At 37.1% G+C, this 24,455-nt stretch overlaps 1 protein-coding gene and 1 long non-coding RNA gene across 2 annotated transcripts; one reads left to right on the forward strand and one right to left on the reverse strand.

Moving 5' to 3' along the window:
• Nucleotides 1-718: 718 nt before the first annotated feature.
• LOC136261818 (uncharacterized) lies at nucleotides 719-2,175 on the reverse strand. The gene is made up of 2 exons (XR_010704027.1): nucleotides 2,090-2,175; nucleotides 719-974 (listed from the first exon to the last, which is right to left on the reverse strand). It is a non-coding gene; the product is annotated as an uncharacterized lncRNA (long non-coding RNA).
• A 1,261-nt stretch (nucleotides 2,176-3,436) lies between these two features.
• On the forward strand, nucleotides 3,437-24,453 carry LOC136259858 (serine-rich adhesin for platelets-like). Its single transcript, XM_066053413.1, has 35 exons — nucleotides 3,437-3,477; nucleotides 5,959-6,113; nucleotides 6,174-6,360; nucleotides 6,411-6,739; nucleotides 6,783-6,906; nucleotides 10,785-10,889; nucleotides 10,966-11,120; nucleotides 11,177-11,363; nucleotides 11,415-11,743; nucleotides 11,787-11,910; nucleotides 13,108-13,262; nucleotides 13,319-13,505; nucleotides 13,557-13,885; nucleotides 13,938-14,052; nucleotides 15,047-15,201; nucleotides 15,259-15,445; nucleotides 15,497-15,753; nucleotides 15,810-15,953; nucleotides 16,000-16,122; nucleotides 16,177-16,290; nucleotides 16,358-16,474; nucleotides 16,527-16,632; nucleotides 19,403-19,557; nucleotides 19,615-19,801; nucleotides 19,853-20,103; nucleotides 20,162-20,248; nucleotides 20,950-21,168; nucleotides 21,219-21,318; nucleotides 22,992-23,146; nucleotides 23,203-23,389; nucleotides 23,441-23,697; nucleotides 23,754-23,897; nucleotides 23,943-24,059; nucleotides 24,109-24,234; nucleotides 24,287-24,453. The coding sequence occupies exons 1-35, from the start codon at nucleotides 3,437-3,439 to the stop codon at nucleotides 24,451-24,453; spliced, it is 5,877 nt and encodes a 1,958-aa protein (XP_065909485.1).
• The last annotated feature ends 2 nt before the right edge of the window (nucleotides 24,454-24,455 follow it).

A 24,455-nucleotide genomic window follows, 5' to 3' on the forward strand; every position in this document is an offset into this window, starting at 1 on the left:
GTCTGGCAGCCTTGTTTGATTGCTGGTATTTCCAGCTGTCCAGCACTTTAACACCTAGTGCTGGGGGTGGTGGCAAGGGCAGTCCATCTAGCCCGGGAAAAAAAATTTACTGAAAAGAAAAAAGATACTGTAGAGTTACGTAATGCGTGTAGCTAAACAGTTGTGTCACGAAGTTTTGTGAAGATGCGATATGATTGAGGCTGCATGCTTGTAGTCGCCAATACGATGTTCTTTAAAAGAACAAAAGATGGAGGTAGTGAAAGAGCCCTGTAGTTAGAATTGATGTACTCGTAAAGCTGCCTATTAATATGGAAAGAATCTCGGTTAGCTATGTTAGCTAGCAGCCGTTCATTAATCTATCTCGCGAACTAGCTACTTACTTTGTGTGGCTGTTAGACGTGCCATTCTTGTGACATCATTGTTTAATTACATTCTATTGTTACAACTCCTTAGTAATGCTAGAGTAACCAGACCCTTCCTCAGTCTTTATGCGAAGGGGCGGGCGATGGTGCTGATGTTGATGACAATCTCCTTTTCCCTTAATTATAGGTGGTAGCTATGTGTAGTCTAGTTGTAGCTAGATAATGTATCGTGTGTTATTATTAATACTTTACAATACAGTAAACGTATTGAGGGTCAACCAACAACCCGTGTTGGCAGCCCGAAAAAGTTAAAACTTAATTTACTTAATTACAAAACTAAAGTACCGAGAAATTGCTACGTTATAACAATTACTACATCTGCAACAAAAATGATACGTACAAGGATTGTCAGCTGAAAAATGAAGTGTGAAGTGTTGATGTAGATACTTGTAGATGTTGACTTTAATGACTGATAGTGGCTGGCTTAGATCGATGGATGGTAATTTATTCCACAGTCTTGATATTCTGTTGAAATAGAAGTTCCTGGTGTAATTGTTAGAAGTGTAGACATGGTTGAGTTTATTATTAGAGGATGATCTGGTGTTTGCAGTGCTAAAAGAAACATGATCATACATATTAAAATGGTTGGAAGGCTGCTTTAGAGCTTTGATGAAAAACATGATGTCATAGAATGTACCATGTTGTTGGTTACTACGTTTGAACTTGTAGCTACATAGTAAACTAGCTAGCAATGAATCAGTAAGAATCACTCCACAACATTGTACTGTACCATGCACAGTTGAATCTTACCAATCCAGGCCTTCACAGAAAGTTTTGGAACAAAACAGTACCGTATAGCTTAAATATTTCAGTCGAGGGGCAAATATTTCGAGGTTGAGCAATGTTGCTAAAAATAAAAATTTCGTGGATTTGCAATCACTCCCAAAATGTATTAGACTATATAGTCTATATGGAGGTCTAAATATTTCAAGGCTAAAATTTTCGCTGATAGCCCCCAAAACCGCGAAATCAGCGCCCCCTCGAAATATTTAGGCTATACGCTACAGCCTATCATACAGGCGTGCATGGACACGTCGTAAATGTCGTTTATGAGGAGTAGCTAGTCAGCGGATTGCTAGACGGTAGACCATACAGTTAAGCTTACTGATGGTGTTTCTTCCATGTCGGCACTCATTGAACTGTGACTCCCGGCTCTCCGACCTGCCGTGGGAAGTATAATCCTCATGACTGCATGTGAGCCTTGCATGTAGACTAGCTACGTGCATGCGTATAGACCTATAGCTAGTAGAGCTACATTCCCAGAACGCCTTCGGTTTTCCGTTTTGTATTTGGGTCTCTGGTGCAGTGCTATATACTGATGAACCGTCACCAGCTGATCGTTTCGATTTTTTTTAGGAGTGGGGGTGGAAAACATTTAAGTCACGAACGAGGGGTCGTCAACGCCTATATTTTTACTTGTACTTGTTTACTTATTTATAATTGCTCTTACGACTCTGCAATATCTAGTTAATGTTACAGAGTGCATGTGTGTGAATGAACGCAGTGGCGAATCTAGAAGACCGGGTTTCGGTATATAGCTAGTTTCGACAGAAACCCCCTTTCAGAATTTCTCTTTTTAAAGTGGTCAAAATAAATAATATGCTGGCTGAGTACGCCATTTTTCTGTTGTAAATAGCTCTTTATCAAAACAGTAACATTTAACTTACAGAATGTCTCCTTTTTATCTCTGACGCCAACTAGATTAGCTAAATGCACAGCAGGCCATCTACTCACTCGATAATTATGTTTTCTGGCGCTTGTTTCTAATTGAGTTCAAAATGAAAGAGAAGAGACCCTGAAGAGAACTTAAAGCAAGGAAAAACCATTATCTTTCTTTGAGTAAGGATGTCTAACATTACCAAGTTTGGATGGACATAAGGTTACAATTAAAAAAAGAAAAAGAATGTATTGCAAACATATGGGAATGCAAATTTAAGGTAACATGGTGCATCAGTGAAAAGACTGCTGCTGTTAAATAGCATCAAAAGTTGTCAGCCATCTAGTAATATATGATTTAGCTTCAGAAAACCAAGAAAATATTGGTGCTGTCGCTGGCAATTTCAGTATTTCATAATATTGTATTTCTAATACAAATGTACTAGAAATGCAATATTTATAAATACTGAAATTTCCAAATGACAACACCAATATTTTCCTGATTTTCTGATGCTAAATCATATATTAATAGATGGCTGATAACTTTTGATGCTATTTAACAGCAGCAGTCTTTTCACTGCTGCACCATGTTACCTTAAATTTGCATTCCCATATGTTAGCAATACATTATTTTCCTTTTTTTTAGTACAACATCATGTCTCTTCTTCTACAGACAAAGTTGGTAATGAATGGTAGCACAATAGTGTAGCTACATGCTAGCTATACAGTGGCGGATACAGGGGGTTGCAATGATTTGTTTTGGTCTTCGACTTAAAGCTAGACTGAAATTGCAATTCCAGAGTGGAACTTCCCTTTCAAAAAGTCTGGATCCGCTCCTGACAGTTAATGAAAACTTCCTCAACCTGAAACCCCCTCTGAAAATTTCTAGATCCACCACATACTAATGCAATGGCTTTATGGAAGAATATAATACATCTCCTGGAAACCCCCTTTCAAAAATCCTAGATGCACCACTGGAAAATTTTGAGTTTCTATACCATCAGTAGTTGAAACCATGTGCTGTGGGGTTGAGAGGTTTATTGATTCCTGAGAACACTCAAAGATACTATCTTATTTTTCCGGATAATTAGGTTTCTTTCTCCTTTCTTTTTCTTTCTTTTAGTTCTTTTCGCAACAGCCAGTTAATTTTCCTCTCTGCAGCAGTCGTGTAAGGGTTGATGTATACATTGTTCCATTTGGTATTAGATCTAAGTTGTGGTGACTGAGACAGAATTTTCCATTTATTTACCGCATTGTCTAAGCATACACATAGGGGTCTAATCTTATTTGTCAACTGCTTTCCAAGTTGTAAATTTGAACATCTACACCCAGGAATTTACACAAGTCATTGAAGATGGATGTATCAGTGTTTCATATTTGGAGTAGGGCTCTCTGGCAGGTTAGCTATAGATTATTAAATTACATTTTCAACTTTCACATCTGAGAGTTCGTTGACAGCATCAAGAAGAAGCGTGCATCAATGAAAACAATAGGCAACTTATTTTTATTTATTTATTAAGGCTTTACAGCACAAGTGCTGAAGGTCTGTAGGACACAGGGCTCTAGGAGCCATAATTTGTCACATTAATATCAATTCGCACATCAAAATACTTTATTATATTGATACTGAAGTGTCAGGGTTGAAATTTTCTTTGATATCACAAGTGTCAGGGTTGAACGTTTCTTCGATATCACAAGATGCTGGTTTGATGACATGTAACCGACCATTTCAACTGCTTTATAGTGGGTGACTATAGCTAGTTAACTTATTCCTTAGCATTGGCTTCAGAATCTATCTTACCATCTGAATCACCACCTTCCATGCAGTGGCATAGCCAGACTTTTTGCTATGCCTGGGCACTGGGTGGGCAAGCCATTCAACTATGCAACACACATACACATGCCTATCTTCATATGGACATCAATACAACATTTTAAAATGTGCATGTATGCATCACTACATATACTTTACCTACACTTCTTTCTACTCTAAGCGATAGCCTTCTTATTCCATACATACATCTCTGTATGTGTCTTAATACCAGACTAGGAAGAAACCTGAATTAAAGCACGAGGCGCTTTTAGTGTTGTAGCACGTGATGACTATGCCCTGTCAGTACCACTAGAGTTGTCAACCTAGAAACAAACAATGACCAAGTACTACATACCGTTTGAACTATCACTAAGTAGTATCTACACAGCTAGATGGGTGCAAATGCCTCAAATATCTCCAAGCTGCCTCGCCTCTATTCTCTGATCCAAGTATTGACCACACTGATAGCTACACAAGTTAATCCAAATGTTAACTGTCCATCCCATTATACTGGAAGAGTTAATACCAATCCTTATCCTTCACTCCTTGTTACAATGCTGCACAGTTTTTTGTAATCACATGATCTCGCTGCTATTTATTACCTTCTAATATTTGTACACAATTGAGTTGCTTGTAGGAAAAATTCCTTGGATAATCCCATCTCTGTCCATTGACTAGTTGTAAAGGAATACATTGGCAAAAATAACATGGTTAGTATTGTGTAAGTTGTGCTATCTATTCTTGTGCAATAATGGAGTGGCTAGTTAACTGATGGTGGGGCAAAGTAGTCTGATGCCAGGGCAAAGCCCTGGCTTGCCCAGGTTTGGCTACGCCACTACTTCCATGCAGTCATTGATTGAAGTCGCCATCCTATGAAGGCTCCTTATCATCAGTAGCAGTAAATAATGTATAATTTTTCCATTTACAAATAATCCTAACACCATTTTATCTACAGGTTATCCCCATCATTTAACTATTTCCTGGCCAACAAAGCAATCCATGGCTGAGAAACCTTGTTCAGTTGAGCCACTTTCAAAGTACCCAACGTTAAGCAAATCTGGTAACGCAATTGTTACAAAGAATATGCTGAATTAACTCTAGTGGCAGTAGTGTTGTTGGAAAGGGGAGAGGTGGGATTTCATTCATCTCTGGCAGGGACTATCAAAGTGGTTCAATTTTACTTTCTTCAATCTCATCACAATTTCCTTAGTACCATAGAGTCTGGTTGTTAAGCACATGTATCAAACAGTATGGTAGTACTGTTTAAGTACTGAGAGACTAAAGTGACACATGCCAGCTGCCTTTAATACCTTACATGATGAAAACCAAATACAGCATTAAAAACAAGAAATACCTACAGGCAGAATTTTAAAAAAAATGACCGAAACTCGAATTTTCGTCTGCCACTGCCAGCCTGCCTGCCTGCCTGCCTGTCTGACCACAGTGGAGGCCAAACGAAGCAGCGCATGGCCACTATTTTACACCACAAAAATGAACTCACCAGTGGGCATGTGCCTCTTGGGGCTCCGACAAGTGTGTGCCTCCTACCCCTATATTATTTATATTAAATGCATATTTTATTAAGCGCATACTCATTTCTTGTTAAGTGATGTCATCCCTTTCATATATATGGCCAATATCAACTACCAGGTCCTTAGAAGTGTTATGTCATCAATATCGAGCTCTAGCCCACAGGTATGGTTATAAGACATTATGATGAATACACATGAGCGATTTTCAGGTGGTTTTTAAAGTAACGCTAGTCCATTATTCTTTCTGTTACTGTATTATTGTACCAGCGAATTACAGCTCAATAGCTTCTTTCTTGGCAGATATATATTATATAGTTAAAAGTTTTCTTCCCATAGTCGCCCATACAAAATTTACGAAAGTTCCCCAACTATCACGGCCATTTTTATGTCTGTGACGTAATTGCGGATAAGCCTCATTATTTGAAGAGATTGAAATGGCTTACATTGTATTGTCATAAGTATTGGGGTGGTATATATATGGGCCCATGGATATTTCAATTACATCATTATGATGTGCTATTTCTCTAATACACAGTGAAGTGGTTGATGTCCAGTTTACTATTGGCTTCCTGGATGATGATGATAATAATTGTAATGGAGGTATCAACACATACCCACCAGTGTTGTTGTATTACAGACAGCATAAAGATGATGACTGGATTGTGAAGTGGAATACAAGTGATATATCTGGTGAGTAAATACATTTATATTGCTACAACAAATTATTGCAATTATTTTGTCTATTTACAGATCCATATCAAAGGGTGGAGTTGTCACTAGCGATATCCTCTAGTCCACCTCATTTAACACTGAGATGGACACAAGAAGCCTCATCAATTACTCCTACATTATTCATTAATGACATTAATTTAGAAGGATCCGGAGGAACTGGAAACAAATGTAAACTAGATCAACTGATAGATTTTGGTGAAGATGGGTAAGTAGAGACCACAATATTTACAATGAATTAACATTGTTGTTGTGTAGACTAGACTATGTACAGTGTACATCAGGAACTAGTGCCACATATGATTGTAGTGGTAACAATGAAGTTGGTTTGGTGTTTGATGGAACAAGCAGGGAATTGAGAACATGTAACTTCAACTTAGCCAGTGGAAAATGTTTTGGTCAAGATGACACATGTACGATAAGCCATCAACCATCTCCATCTACCACAACAATTTCAGTGACATCCCATATGATGACTTCTGTAATATCAACTTCTAGTGTAGTTACATCTTCAGTTGATCAATCATCTACCATCACATCAAGCTCTTCTATGAGCAATGTGTTAACAACACCATCAACACTTTCTGGTATGAGTTCTGAAACAAAGTGACATTTTTATCACATGTATAGTTTCAGCAGCAACCCTCAATGCAGTGACATCTACTACAATAATATCAACTTCTAGTTCAGCTACTGCACATCAATCAAGCATGCTAGTCACACCTTCTCCCACATCAACATCTAGTGACTCATGGTATGTATACACAATTGAGGTGTAGCGCAGTCAAATCCATGATCAATTGATCAACCAATAGCTAAATTTGACGACACTGAATAAGAGTGCCTTTTATATGCATACTTGTGTTTAATAATAATTTGATGTCATTTGCACTGTGTAAAGTGTAGGTAAAGAAAGTCTGTTGAAATTATCTTTAAGTGGACTAACATTCTCATATAATGTAAATCATAGACAATTCTAAGGGGGGGGGGGGGGGGGGGGGCATGGCCCCCCTACTGAAAAATAACTATTAAAAAATCTTGGGGAAAAGTTACAGTATAGATTGGCATTGTTATTTTTACTTGTTTATAGCATAAATTTTAGGCTGTTTTCAAGCCTTCAAATTGCAAAAATCCTGCAGCTTAGACTCCCCTGAAATTCTACTTTATATTACAGTCATACAACAATAGTCATACTGTTTCCTACTTGGCCCCCCTGTAGGTCAGGTCTAGAATCACCACTGATGTAAATGCCATGCATGTTATACATTTTATTTCCATTTCAATTCCACATGAAGTGAACTAGCTATGTATATCATACAGTACGATAGTACTGTATAGTAGGGACCACAAAGGAGTAGGCATGGCCCACGAAACAATATCACCTAAAAAACAGCCTCAATTTTCCCTGACGACGATGAGGCAGTATTGGTTAGGTAAAACTAAGCCCAAACAAGCTTTCAGATCGACCCGAAATGCTTTCAACAAGTTGCTACAGAATTTTAAAAATAATTTATTTAATGGAATTTTCTACTGACTGACTGAGTAAGTAAGTAACTGACTGACTGACTGATGCCTTCAGACAAGCGTAACTTGATAACGGCTAAGGCTACAGGCTTGATTTTTTCACTGTTTGACGTCACCTTGGCTTGACAGGTGCCTTTTGGCATACCACAGTACGTACAATGCATTTTTCATGGACTTACCAGTGTCCTTCTTTGTCTCCCATTCATCTTTGCTGACAGCGAAAGTGTCAATTTGGCGATAGCACATGATGGCTTCCCTTCGTAATGGAAATCGTCCGTATTTTTCATAGTGGCCATTTTGATAGCAGAGGTGCTTTTCAAACAGTTCTTATTCGTACTGCTATGTAACGGGTTGAACATAGCCAACAACAAAGCGTAATGGATACTTCACTTTTCAGACAATAATTGATATAACTGGGGCGCGCTAACTGGGGCACCATTTCTTTTGGTATGCGTGGATTGCAGAGGTGCTTTTCGAACAGTTCTTGATTCAAAATGCTGCGTAACTGGTTAAACATAGCTGACAACGAAGCATAATGGATACTTCACTTTTCAGATGATAATTGGGACGCGCAGCGCCATTTCAGATGCAGTATGCGTGGGTTCACCAGTCATAATAATTATTTACAAAAAAAAGCTTAACAAACAAGTGCACAGAAAAATTTGGAATTTTCAACTAGAGTAGGGACCATAACACATCGATAAAAAGTACTGAAACAAGCTGGATTAGTGCACAATATTAAATCCCAGTAAAACAATAAGAAGTGTTATATCCCTACTGTACTCAAGATACCATAATGGAAATGCACAGTAGAGATATAACACTTCTTGTTGTTATACTGTGATTTAATATCGTGCACTACTCCAGCTTGTTTCAGTACTTTTTATCGATGCGTTATTGTCCCTACTCTAGTTGAAAATTCCAAAATTTTCTGTGTACTTGCTATTAGAAGAATCTGAAATATTGGTTGAGAAATTCACTAGTATCATGCTTGCATAGAAATGTACCATTCTACGTGGACAGTTCAAAGGTGCCAGTGCCATAATTTGTATATGGCACTACTGCAGACCGCAGCAAATGCAGTATAATTTACAATGCACTGGTTGCAGTTTTGCAGACCGCAACGAGTGCATTATAAGTTATAATGTACTGACTGCAGTGCAATATACTTTTCAAACATACTTAGTGAAGTTAATATAAACAAACATCTTTAGTGGGATCATGTGTCCCACAGGCCTTTATAAGGCCTTCTGGTATACAGGCTCTGCCTTTACCAAGTACTTTAATCATAATAATATATACAGATATTGCACTGGCTGTGGTTTTGTGCAGCATTGCACAAGTGCCAGCAGCCAAGACCGCTACAACACCTCACCTAATAGGTGGAAAGATGCTTCACAGTTCACTCAAATTGTTTTATAGCCTAACATGTAAAAGTTGATTGTGGGGCCATAATGTCACCAAATGTCACCGGATCAAAGGTCAACCAATAGCAATTGAAAAAGCCAACATGGTGGCCACAACTCTAGTCTACATATGTATAAATGTACTTATATACCTTACTAGTCTGATGCCATCTGAGCCTAGATTAAACCGTAGTCCATCTTTGACACAACTCAATAAACTATTATTCTAAATGATCCTCACCATTACATTCGATTGTGATGGCCAGTTTTTGTCTTGCCACTAGACTCGAGTTTAGCCAGTAACTAAGAATTAGACTAGTAGTGGTTCAGTACTTAATTAGATTTTGTTTACTATTAGTTGCTTTTTTTCACTTGAGAGGATCATGGGAGATCGAGTGATCACATTATGCACTCTTATCAATATTATCCCCCACCTCCCCCCTCCCAGGCAACAGTCGGGGAAAGGTGGGGATTTGACTTTTTCAAAACTCAATTTCCCGACCCGTGGGGACACCATGAGCATCAAATCCCCACCCAATGTCTTGCCCAGTGTACCTTGAGAAACAGGTTATTCTTGCAGGAGGTGGATAGCTAACCTGTAAAGTGAGCAAGCAGTAAAAAAATTTAGATGTTCAAATTCCCCACTAGTGGGGAAATTTTTAACGTCAAATCAGATCATATTATTATTAGCACTTTACAGTGACCAGCACTGAAGGTCTGACAGTAACATGTGCTGCAGCCTTAGGATTACCTAACCTAATTTCAAGGACTTAGACCTAATGACTTCACTTAGTGACTGAAAAGGTGTAACAGAAAAGGGGCCAAACTAAGGAAAAAAATCAATATCCCCCACTATTGCCCCACGTATTCTCGGGAGGGGGTAGTGGGGCTTAATATTGATAGGTGCATTATGCTGAGTACTACATGATGATTGAGATGGGACTCAGATTGAGAGCTGAACAGCAAATGCAGGTTAGTGCTATAGCCCATTTTGGTCAAACACAATATCTCAGGTGGCTGCGATACTGTAGAGGGAACGTTGCCACAATGTTCGGCTTGGTCACCCGTGACCTACGATCAATGTTAGAAACCTGGCCCTATAAGAGATGCAGCTGTCTTGTGACACTCTCCCCAGTGAGTGGTACATAACAGTTATACAACATGCACTCATGTTCTGCCTGTATAAACACACTCGTGCCTGTTGTATAATTACTAAATATTGCTGAATGTAGTGTGGGTATATTCCAAAAAGACATAAAGACATTGGTAGCACTAAATGGCATGTTTTGTATGTATATATAACCATAACACATATCGGAAAATAAACGGACAACTTTATAGCTGTGCCTGCCTAGCCATATGTCCAATTTTCTGTTATACATGACTGACTGCATGACATGCAAAATATACAAGTACAAAAAAAAATTAGGTTTGATTGGGGATCACACAAACGAAAGGTAGTGAAACAAGGGAGGTCATCCCTTTGGTTTGTAGTGTGTATGCTCAATATCGAACCGCTGTGTCCTTAGAAGTATTCTGTCACAAGCTTGTGAATATCAAATTATCATAAGTATACTCCCCTGATACTGACAATATATTCCATGCATGGGTACTTCTTCTTGGCTGGTTCTCTATGCACTAATCAATATATTAATTATGCAATGTGATTATCTCAAGTATAGTGTAATGCTTTTGTCAACAGCTTGTTTATTTGTAACATGTTCATTGTCCTTGTTCTCATTTCTACCAAAGAATTATTTGAAGAGATTGAAATGATTCACATAGTATTGTCATACGTATTGGGGTGGTATATATATATATGGACCCATGGATATTTCAATTACATCATTATGATGTGCTATTTCTCTGATATACCTGTACAGTGAAGTGGTTGATGTCAAGTTTACTATTGGCTTCCTGGATGATGATGATAATAATTGTAATGGAGGTATCAACACATACCCACCAGTGTTGTTGTATTATAGACAACATAAAGATGATGACTGGATTGTGAAGTGGAATACAAGTGATATATCTGGTAAGTAAATACATTTATATTGCTACAACAAATTATTACAATTTGTCTATTTACAGATCCACATCAAAGGGTGGAGTTGTCACTAGCGATATCCTCTAGTCCACCTCATTTAACACTGAGATGGACACAAGAAGCCACATCAATTACTCCTACATTATTCATTAGTGACATTAATTTAGAAGCATCTGGAAGAACTGGAAACAAATGTAAACTAGATCAACTGATAGATTTTGGTGATGATGGGTAGGTAGAGACCACAATATTTTACAATGAATTAACATTGTTGTTGTGTAGACTAGACTATGTGCAGTGTACATCAGGAACTAGTGCCACATATGATTGTAGTAGTAACAATGAAGTTGGTTTGGTGTTTGATGGAACAAGCAGGGAATTGAGAACATGTAACTTCAACTTAGCCAGTGGAAAATGTTTTGGTCAAGATGACACATGTACGATAAGCCATCAACCATCTCCATCTACCACAACAATTTCAGTGACATCCCATATGATGACACCTGTAATATCAACTTCTAGTGTAGTTACATCTTCAGTTGATCAATCATCTACCATCACATCAAGCTCTTCTATGAGCAATGTGTTAACAATACCATCAACACTTTCTGGTATGAGTTCTGAAGCAAAGTGACATCTTTATCACATGTATAGTTTCAGCAGCAACCTCCAATGCAGTGACATCTACTACAACAATATCAACTTCCAGTTCAGCTACTGCACGCCAATCAAGCATGAAAGTCACACCTTCTCCCACATCAACATCTAGTGACTCATGGTATGTATACACAATTGATGTATTAGTAAGGTATAGTGCAGTCAAATTCATGATCAATTGATCAGCCAATATCTAAATTTGACAACACAGAATAAAAGTCCCTTATAAGATTACAATTAATGTTAATAAATAACATACATATATAGCCATAACACATATTGGAAAATAAACCGACAACTTTATAGCTGTGCCTGCATAGCCATATGTCCAACTTTCTGTTATACATGTTGGCAGGATATGCAATATATACAAGTATACAAAGAAAAAATAGGAATTAAGTTTGATTGGGGACCACACAAATGAAAAGTAGTGAAACAAGAGAGGTCATCCCTTTAGTTTGTGGTATACCATATGGCAGGAAATTTTCAAAGGGTTAAATTTTCAAAAAAGTGCTTGGTTGGAAGTTTGAAAAAATTTTGAAACTGTTCCTCATTACCACACCGCACTGTAGATAATTAACAGCTAACATTGTTTGTGTTGGTCATGAATGTATAGCTATAGCTACAGTAGAATTTCCTGCTTTGATAAATATTGATAAAGGCCCATCTGGTTTTGGTAGAGTCACATTTAGCTACCCTATAGGCTTCTTCTTCGTAGCTTGAACCATGCTGTTTGCAGACTTTTCCCTTAATCCATTGGTCTGTGGATTGAGCCATGAGTATAGTTGGCATTGTTTCAGCCCGTCCTGTCATTTGTTGTCTTTCCTAGTCAGGACTAGGATAACAATTCTCTTGAGCTTTTAGGCTTTAAGATTTGTGGTGTCATTCGTGCTCACTTGTGCCAGTACATGTATATAGCTAGCTTGAATTGTGTTCATCTTCCAGTGGCCCAGTGCCTAGGCATACATGAGGCCTATAACTAACTGATAAAGTAGAAAGCAAATGCGTACACTCGAACTTCAGCTTTGTTTATAGCTATATTGTCACTTCAAAGATGTGATATTGCTATCTATAACTATTTTGATAAATTACGAAATGTGATTATCTATAGTGTGACACTTTGCTAACAGGTTGTATATTTTGGTACATGCTCAAAAACACAGTATAAAGTGTAATAATAATAATAATGCTTGTTCTATAAAATAATTTTTGAAGAGATTGAAATGATTCACATTGTATTGTCATAAGTATTGGGGTATATGTGGTGCATGGATATTGCAATTACATCATTACGATTTGTTATTTCTCTGATACACAGTGAAGTGGTCAATGTCCAGTTTACTATTGGCTTCCTGGATGATGATGATAATAATTGTAATGGAGGTATCAACACATACCCACCAGTGTTGCTGTATTATAGACAACATAAAGATGATGACTGGATTGTGAAGTGGAATACAAGTGATATATCTGGTGAGTAAATACATTTATATTGCTACAACAAATTATTACAATTTGTCTATTTACAGATCCACATCAAAGGGTGGAGTTGTCACTAGCGATATCCTCTAGTCCACCTCATTTAACACTGAGATGGACACAAGAAGCCACATCGATTACTCCTACATTATTCATTAGTGACATTAATTTAGAAGCATCTGGAAGAACTGGAAACAAATGTAAACTAGATCAACTGATAGATTTTGGTGATGATGGGTAGGTAGAGACCACAATATTTTACAATGAATTAACATTGTTGTTGTGTAGACTAGACTATGTGCAGTGTACATCAGGAACTAGTGCCACATATGATTGTAGTGGTAACGATGAAGTTGGTTTGGTGTTTGATGGAACAAGCAGGGAATTGAGAACATGTAACTTCAACTTAGCCAGTGGAAAATGTTTTGGTCAAGATGACACGTGTACGATAAGCCACCAACCATCTCTATCTGCCACAACAATTTCAGTGACATCCCATATGATGACACCTGTAATATCAACTTCTAGTGTAGTTACATCTTCAGTTGATCAATCATCTACCATCACATCAAGCTCTTCTATGAGCAATGTGTTAACAATACCATCAACACCTTCTGGTATGAGTTCTGAAGCAAAGTGACATCTTTATCACATGTATAGTTTCAGCAGCAACCTCCAATGCAGTGACATCTACTACAACAATATCAACTTCCAGTTCAGCTACTGCACACCAATCAAGCATGAAAGTCACACCTTCTCCCACATCAACATCTAGTGACTCATGGTATGTATACACAATTGATGTATTAGTAAGGTATAGTGCAGTCAAATTCATGATCAATTGATCAGCCAATATCTAAATTTGACAACACAGAATAAAAGTCCCTTATAAGATTACAATTAATGTTAATAAATAACATACATATATAGCCATAACACATATTGGAAAATAAACCGACAACTTTATAGCTGTGCCTGCATAGCCATATGTCCAACTTTCTGTTATACATGATGGCAGGATATGCAATATATACAAGTATACAAAGAAAAAATAGGAATTAAATTTGATTGGGGACCACACAAATGAAAAGTAGTGAAACAAGAGAGGTCATCCCTTTAGTTTGTGGTATACCATATGGCAGGAAATTTTCAAAGGGTTAAATTTTCAAAAAAGTGCTTGGTTGGAAGTTTGAAAAAATTTTGAAACTGTTCCTCATTACCACACCACACTGTAGATAATTAACAGCTAACATTGTTTGTGTTGGTCATGAATGTATAGCTATAGCTACAGCAGAATTTCCTGCTTTGATAAATATTGATAAAGGCCCATCTGGTTTTGGTAGAGTCACATTTAGCTACCCTATAGGCTTCTTCTTTGTAGCTTGAACCATGCTGTTTGCAGACTTTTCCCTTAGGACTAGGATAGGATAACAATTTTCTTGAGCTTTTAGGCTTTAAGATTTGTGGTGTCATTCGTGCTCACTTGTGCCAGTACATGTATATAGCTAGCTTGAATTGTGTTCATCTTCCAGTGGCCCAGTGCCTAGGCATACATGAGGCCTATAACTAACTGATAAAGTAGAAAGCACATGCGTACACTCGAACTTCAGCTTTGTTTATAGCTATATTGTCACTTCAAAGATGTGATATTGCTATCTATAACTATTTTTTGAAGAGATTGAAATGATTCACATTGTATTGTCATAAATATTGGGGTATATGTGGTGCATGGATATTTCAATTACATCATTACGATTTGTTATTTCTCTGATACACAGTGAAGTGGTCAATGTCCAGTTTACTATTGGCTTCCTGGATGATGATGATAATAATTGTAATGGAGGTATCAACACATACCCACCAGTGTTGCTGTATTATAGACAACATAAAGATGATGACTGGATTGTGAAGTGGAATACAAGTGATATATCTGGTGAGTAAATACATTTACATTGCTACAACAAATTATTTATAATTTATCTATTTACAGATCCACACCAAAGGGTGGAGTTGTCACTAGCGATATCCTCTAGTCCACCTCATTTAACACTGAGATGGACACAAGAAGCCACATCAACTACTCCAAAATTATTCATTAGTGACATTAATTTAGAAGGATCCGGAGGAACTGGAAACAAATGTAAACTAGATCAACTGATAGATTTTGATGATGATGGGTAAGTAGAGACCACAATATTTTACAATGAAAATTAACATTATTCTCACAGACTAGACTATGTGCAGTGTACATCAGGAACTAGTGCCACATATGATTGTAGTAGTAACAATGAAGTTGGTTTGGTGTTTGATGGAACAAGCAGGGAACTGAGAACATGTAACTTCAACTTAGCCAGTGGAAAATGTTTTGGTCAAGATGACACGTGTACGATAAGCAATCAACCATCTCCATCTACCACAACAATTTCAGCTGATACCAGCACAACAAGCTCCTTCATGAACAGTGTGCTACTACCATCACAGTCTTGTATGTGAACAAACCAACTATACAACTAGTGTATATCACATGTATTGTTTCAACAGCAACATCTATTATGACAACATCTACTATGATGATGTCAACTTCAAGTGTAGCTACATCTTCTTTAACTTCAACTGGTGAATCATCTCTGACCACCATAAGTTCTACTAAGAGTAATATGTTGACAACGTCATCAGTTCCTTCTGGTATGAATTGTGAAATAAAACTAGTATTCATTATAATTTTCAATAGCGACATTCACTGTGTTGATGTCTACAATAATATTAACTCCAAGTGTAGTGACGTCAACTGCATCTACTCAGTCAACATTGCTTGATAGCTCTTCTATGGTCCACACATTGGAAACACCTGCTGGTAAAAAAGATTCAAAAACAATAGTACTTGTTACCACATGTACTATTTCAACAGCATCATCTAGTATGATGACATCTACATCAACTCCAAGTATAGCTACTTCTTCAGTTGGTGAATTGTCTACCATCACATCAAGTCCTATGTCTAGTGTGATGTCAGCCATCACTGGTATGGGCAGCTTTGAAGCTAAAATAATAATTCCTTGCTTCTTTATTACTTGTATGTTTTTCAATAGCAACATCTAATATGATGGCATATACAACGTCAACTTCAAGTGTAGTTACATCTATCTCAAGATCTATTGAATTATCTACAATCTCTGCTATTAGCAGTGTAATTACATCATTTTCTGGTATGAAATCTTAAATACAAAAATCCACTACTATATTTTCTCACATGTATAGTTTCAACTGCAACATCTACTATAATACCAACTACTAATGTAGCCATACAGTCAACTAGTACAGATGTGATTCCTTCACCTACATCAACTTCTGTTGCCAGTTCATGGTATGGAGGCCATACATGCACATTTGTACAACTTGTGATGTTGCTGCTTGTATTTATTAAGACGTATATAGAGTAATTGTAAAGGGACGCTGTGGCTGGATTTTGTAAAATAATTCCATAAAATATCAACACTCATTTCTCTATGAGTTGCCAGTTGTAATGCTCTGTGAACCAGTCACTCACTACATCTAAAATATGTGCGGCCCAAGAAGCTGGCATGCAACACCCATGAGTATATTGACAGGAAGAACGAAAACACAATTTTCACACCTCTGTAGCTCTATGCTTCCTTGATGAAACAAGACGATTTTTGCTGTGGACACACCCGCCAACTTCAGTACTCCACATACCAAATTTGAGCGAAATCGCTTCAAGCGTTCCCGAGATATGTGACTTCAAAAATTGGCTTAGTTTCTTCGTTTTTTTTCCTTTTTCATCTTATTTTTCTTCCTCTTTTTGCACACTTACAAAAACTGCTATAAAACGCGAATGCCTTATCCGATTGCCTTGAAATTTGGCACACTGAAGGGGGGTATAAAGGCGCATCTCAGTACCAACTTTGGCTGGAATACGATAAACAGGCAAAGAGTTAGTAGTGATTATTCACGAAAAATAATACCGATATGTTGTCACGCCTACAGGGAAAACTGTTTATGGGAAGAAGCTGAAACTTAGTGGGTGAATAGGTAACTATTGAACCTCAAACCTTTTGTGGTTTGAAAGAAATCGAGCTAAAAACCAGGAAGATACAACGAAAAAACCAACAGTGTGTTACAATTATGCAATCGAGATTAGCTAATAAAAAACGACTACTTGCCACACCTACCAGATAAACTGCTTGGGGTAATGCTTTGAAAATCATTGTACAGATGGAGTAATCATCTTAGAAAGGCTCTTCAATGGTGTAGCTGTCATCCTAATAGAGCAGTCATCCTAATAGAGCAGTCACCCTGAAGAGAATTCAAGAGATCAGTTAGAAACAAGTAACCTGTATAGAGATCAGCTACAAACAAATCATCCTGTAGAGAGTTCAGTTACAAACAATTCACCCTGTAAAGAGATCAGTTAGAAGAAGTTACCTTGTAGGGAGTTCAACTATGGAAAAAGATAGTTCAGCTAGAAGAAGTCACCTTGTAGAGAGTTCAGCTACAAAGAAACCACCATGTAGAGAGTTCAGCTGCAAACAAATCACCTGTAGAGAGTTCAGCTACAAACAAATCACCCTGTAGAGAGATCAGTTAGAAGAAGTTACCTTGTAGATATATAGTTCAGCTACAAACAATTCACCCTGTAGAGAGATCAGCTAGAAGAAGTCACCTTGTAGAGAGTTCAGCTACAAAGAAACCATCATGTAGAGAGTTCAGCTGCAAACAAATCACCTATAGAGAGTTCAGCTACAAGCAGATCACCCTGTAGAGAGATCAGCTAGAAGAAGCTTCCTTGTAGAGAGTTCAGCTACAAACAATTCACCCTGTACAGGGATCAGTTAGAAGAAGTTTCCTTGTAGAGAGTTCAGCTACAAACAAATGACCCTGTAGAGAGATCAGCTAGAAGAAGTAACCTTGTAGAGAGTTCAGTTACAAAGAAACCACCATGTAGAGAGTTCAGTTGCAAACAAAATTAATCACCCTGCAAAGAATTTAGCTACAAACAAATCACCCTGTAGAGAGATCAGCTGGAAGAAGTTACCTTGTAGATAGTTCAGCTACAAACAATTCACCCTGTAGAGAGATCAGCTAGAAGAAGTCACCTTGTAGAGTGTTCAGTTACAAAGAAACCACCATGTAGAGTTCTGTAATAAATATATGTATTATATATATATAATTTGTACATTTATTGATAAAATCAGAAATATTTAAAGTATTTAACATCTGCTTCATTTTTTCTTAAAGAAAAAAAGATAGGTTAAAAAGGCCCCAAAGCCGGCCATAGGCCAGCTTTGGGGTATACAAATACAAAAAGAAGTGAAATCTAATCCAAAACAGCCAAGCTGTAAAAAAAGAGTGTGGCCCTCAAAAAGGCTATGATGAAAAAAGATGTGAAATCCAAGGTGGCGGCCAAGAAATGGCTGTGATGGTAGGTTAATGGTAAAAATTTTAATAACGACAATTCAGGTGAATTTTGTGCCAAGACCAAGCAGCACCAAAATTCACCTGAATTGTCGTTATTAAAATTTTTACCATTAACCTACCATCACAGCCATTTCTTGGCCGCCACCTTGGATTTCACATCTTTTTTCACCATAGCCTTTTTGAGGGCCGCACTTTTTTTTACAGCTTGGCTGTTTTGGATTAGATATCAAGGTTTGCATTTTTTTTGCTATTTTAATAAAAATATCTTTGAGGGCATAAAGAAATTCAGTGCCTTAAGGGTTGTATAAAATAGTAAAATTATACCTCTCAAATATTCTAGTCAATATTATCACAAATTATGCTTGGCTGCATAACATCATAAATCAGAACCTTTGGTCTGTCTTTGATTATCTCATAGTGATCTATATGCTAATTACTGTATTGATTGCTTGCTTTAGACATTTTGAGCAATTAGTACCACAATAATACAGTTAACCTAGGAATACCTTTTATGTCTGGTTAACATTTAATGTTTTCAGCCATATATACAGAATGGACTACTAACAAATACCATCCTACAGGATTTTGCAATTACAATGTACAGTGTAATATCTCAGAAAGAGTTTTATTGTAAAAAAAAAGATTAATTTTTAATATCATCTACAAACTTGTCTTATTTTGTTTTCTTTGATGTGCAGTGAAGTGGTTGATGTCCAGTTTACTATTGGCTTCCTGGATGATGATGATGATAATTGTAATGGAGATATCAACACATACCCACCAGTGTTGTTGTATTATAGACAACATAAAGACGATGACTGGATTGTGAAGTGGAATACAAGCGATATATCTGGTGAGTAAATACATCTATATTGCTACAACAAATTATTTATAATTTATCTATTTACAGATCCACATCAAAGGGTGGAGTTGTCACTAGCGATATCCTCTAGTCCACCTCATTTAACACTGAGATGGACACAAGAAGCCACATCAACTACTCCAAAATTATTCATTAGTGACATTAATTTAGAAGGATCCGGAGGAACTAGAAACAAATGTAAACTAGATCAACTGATAGATTTTGGTGATGATGGGTAGGTAGAGACCACAATATTTTACAATGAATTAACATTGTTGTTGTGTAGACTAGACTATGTGCAGTGTACATCAGGAACTAGTGCTACATATGATTGTAGTGGTAACAATGAAGTTGGTTTGGTGTTTGATGGAACAAGCAGGGAATTGAGAACATGTAACTTCAACTTAGCCAGTGGAAAATGTTTTGGTCAAGATGACACATGTACGATAAGCAATCAACCATCTCCATCTGCAACAACAATTTCATCTGGTAAATCATCTACCATCACATTAGATTTTGCGATTTCATCATCATCAAGTATGTGAAACTCTCAAAATACAGTGTATAAGTTTTATTACATATATTGTTTCAACAGCATCATCTAAAGTGATAGCATCTTTAGTAACATCTTCTATTGTTACTGCATCTTCAGTTGATGGCAGTGTTGCATCAACAATTTCTGGTAAGATACAGCTTAATATACCTATAACATGCACAACTGGATTTGGGAATACTGGTCTTATCGCCCATGTCAGCAGATTCGATTTTTCACCAAGAACACAAAGCTACATGAATAAACTATCTAATTCACAATCAAAATCAGCTGGATTTGAGTGGTCTGCTTTTGCTGGCTGCTTTTCCCAAACCCAGTGGCGATCCATACGTGCAGTGTGGGGCCTTAATGGAGTTCTGGTCAGCCTGGGTGTGGCTAAATATGGCTGTACAGCTCCGTGGTTTTAAATAAAGACATGTCCTGTGAATTTCCTTTCATTTAGGAGACCTGAATGGCCCATAACCTGGCCTAATTCATCCCTACCCTTCCTTTTCAATATTTAAAACAGCCTCTTGCCCTCCTTCTGGGCCCCCACCTCCCTCCCCTTTTGGAGCTCGCCTGATACAGTCAACCTCAGTTTAAAAGCTATCTAAAATGGTGGGAAACTTAGCTGTTGGCTATTTGCACAGTGGATGCTCTGGAAGGTAAGAAATTGTTATAAAACGTGTGAAAATTCAGTGCACATAGCTCCAACAATTGGCGAGCTACAACACACTAAATACTTAAAACCGGCATTTCTCGATACTTTAAATAGGTGATAAGATTGGTTTTCCCAGACTGGGTCACATATATGTCCAACACAAATATAAAATGTTATATATCTTCTACAGTGTCATCTTCTATGTCTTCCATAATTTCACTTGATCCATCATCTACCATCATATCAAGTTCTTCTATGAACAGTGAGATATCATCATCATCATCATCATCATCATCATCATCATCATCATCATCATCATCATCATCATCATCATCATCATCATCATCATCATCATCATCATCATCATCATCATCATCATCATCATCATCATCATTATCAATACCTCCTGGTACGAAAAAACATTTTTAAAATACTTTATTATATGAATAGTTTCAACAGCTACATCCAACATGATGTCATCTACTTCCAGTGTAGCTGCTGTACAGTCATCTAGTACAGATGTGATGCCTTCTCCTACATCAATTTCTGCCAGTTCATGGTATGAATGTCATGCATGTAATAGTTATATCATGGGTCCTAGCTAGTGATTTGTGCACTACATTTCTGAACTGGTAGGATAATGAGCATTATTAATTCCTGTAATTGATTTCTGTCTGAGCTTCTATAATAGCAGCAGGAAGACTATACATCAAAGCCATGCTATACATTTTAAATGTACCACAGCTAGTTATTTTAAATGTATCATGGCAGTAATTGTTTTATATCCCAAATTTTGCCTTTGAAATTAAGTGACGTCATGGTACATATATGCTTGTAACACTGATTGTGCTGCTCATACATGTAATCTTATAACTACATAGATGCTTTTTTCTCTTGACAAATTGGGTGTTTGTAGCAAGCAAATACAATATCTACAAATAACATGTGGTTTTCTAAGTTATATTTAAAGCACCGTCAACCATGTGTACAGATATACTGCATGAGGGGCATGTCGAGAAGCTAATACAGTACAAGGCGAAGCTAGGTGTTGTATTTTCCTCGAGACACCCCTTGAGTGCTGTATTTTATACACACAAGCATAGGAAGTGCTTTAAGTGATAATTATATATCAAGACACACGGTAGTTTGTCATGCAGCCAAGAAAGCTGGCTTACCACACTGTGAGTATATTTACAGGCAGAAACAAAATTTATTGCGAGTCTCATGCATACGTACGTAGCTCCATGCTCCATGCTCAAATTTGAATCATTTTTGTACTGCCAAAGCTCTTCTATCTTCAACACCCCACATACCAATTTTGAGCAAGATCGCCTAACACAATCGTGAAATACGAGCCATCAAAATTTGATTTGGTCTCTTCATTTTTCCCCAGGGCTTGGATTATTCTTTTCGCACACTTCACAAAAATGTAAATGCGTAGCTCAATTTTCTTGAATTTTGGCACACTTTAAGAACATATTGTGGCAAAATCACATACCAAGTTTGGTGCAAATCTGCCTAATAATCATAGAGCTATAGACAATTGTTTGCATTTAAAAAGGTTAACTTTGTCATGCCTACAGGGTAAGCCGCTAATGGGAATAAATTAATAATTGGTATAAATTAATAATTGGTATACGTATAGGTTAACCATCATGGCTCAAACCTCTTGTGGTTTAAAAGAAGTCACATTGCCAGCTATAGAGTTACAAGGTAAAAACAAACAATTGTAAAATGCAGGGTCAAGATACTGTGGGATAAAAAAAGTGCATTGAAAAAAAACTTACCAGAGTTCGAACCAGGGACCTCCATTCTGAACACCCAAATCCTTAACCACTAAACCATTGCCATCATGACTGTTCACGTCACTTAATTTCTGAATAGAAAAAACAAAAAAATTCAGAATTACAATATTAATCCTGGAATCTCTGAGCACAAGGTGAGGATGTGCATCACTACTGCAAGTACCAGTCTCACTTAGTTTCTACGTACCTCATACGTAAATGTTAACCAAGAAGAACCTATAAGAATTATATATACACCCAGGTGAGGAAGAATCCAAATTAAGCTAAACGTAACAATAACCCTGACACAACTGCTGGATGAATAGGAAACATATTCTTCTGACTGCCATACAAATAGCTACTCCAAAACAATCATGTCGGAAATTGATTTTTTGATACTATGTATAATGCATGGGGTTCTGTGATGAAAAATTTGTTCAATACACAGTGAAGCTGTTGATGTCCAGTTTACTATTGGCTTCCTGGATGATGATGATAATAATTGTAATGGAGATATCAACACATACCCACCAGTGTTGTTGTATTATAGACAACATAAAGATGATGAGTGGATTGTGAAGTGGAATACAAGTGATGTATCTGGTGAGTAAATACATTTATATTACTACAACAAATTATTACAATTTGTCTATTTACAGATCCACATCAAAGGGTGGAGTTGTCACTAGCGATATCCTCTAGTCCACCTCATTTAACACTGAGATGGACACAAGAAGCCACATCAACTACTCCTACATTATTCATTAGTGACATTAATTTAGAAGGATCCGGAGGAACTGGAAACAAATGTAAACTAGATCAACTGATAGATTTTGGTGATGATGGGTAAGTAGAGACCACAATATTTTACAATGAATTAACATTGTTGTTGTGTAGACTAGACTATGTGCAGTGTACATCAGGAACTAGTGCCACATATGATTGTAGTGGTAACAATGAAGTTGGTTTGGTGTTTGATGGAACAAGCAGGGAATTGAGAACATGTAACTTCAACTTAGCCAGTGGAAAATGTTTTGGTCAAGATGACACGTGTATGATAAGCCATCAGCCATCTCCATCTACCACAACAATTTCAGCTGATACCAGCACAACAAGCTCCTTCATGAACAGTGTGCTACTACCATCACAGTCTTGTATGTGAACAAACCAACTATACAACTAGTGTATATCACATGTATTGTTTCAACAGCAACATCTATTATGACAACATCTACTATGATGATGTCAACTTCAAGTGTAGCCACATCTACTTTAACTTCAACTGGTGAATTATCTCTGACCACCATAAGTTCTACTAAGAGTAACATGTTGACAACATCATCAATTCCTTCTGGTATGAATTTTGAATTGAAGCTAGTATTCATTATATTTTCAACAGCAATATTCACTGTGATGATGTCTACAATAATATTAACTCCAAGTGTAGCAACATTAACTGCATCTACTCAGCCAAAATTACTTGATAGCTCGATAGAAATGTTGGAAACATCCTCTGGTAAGAAAAAAAGATGATACTACCTATACCACATGTACTGCTTCAACAGCATCATCTAGTATGATGACATCTACTATAACAACATCAACTCCAAGTATAGCTACATCTTCAGTTGGTGAATTGTCTACCATCATATCAAGCTCTTCTATTACCAGTGTGATGTTAACCACTACTGGTATGAGCTTGAATAACTCCTTACTTTTTGTCATTTGAATGTTTTTCAACAGCAACATCTAATATGATGACATCTACGACAACAACTTCAAGTGTAGCCACATCTACCTTCAGTGTTGAATCATCTACAATCTCTCCTTTGAGCAGTGTAATTACATCATTTTCTGGTATGAAATTTGTGGAAACAAAAGAATTGATTACTATTTTATCACGTGTATAGTT

This window comes from Dysidea avara, chromosome 7 (genome assembly GCF_963678975.1).
Source record: "Dysidea avara chromosome 7, odDysAvar1.4, whole genome shotgun sequence".
Lineage (NCBI taxonomy): Eukaryota > Metazoa > Porifera > Demospongiae > Dictyoceratida > Dysideidae > Dysidea > Dysidea avara.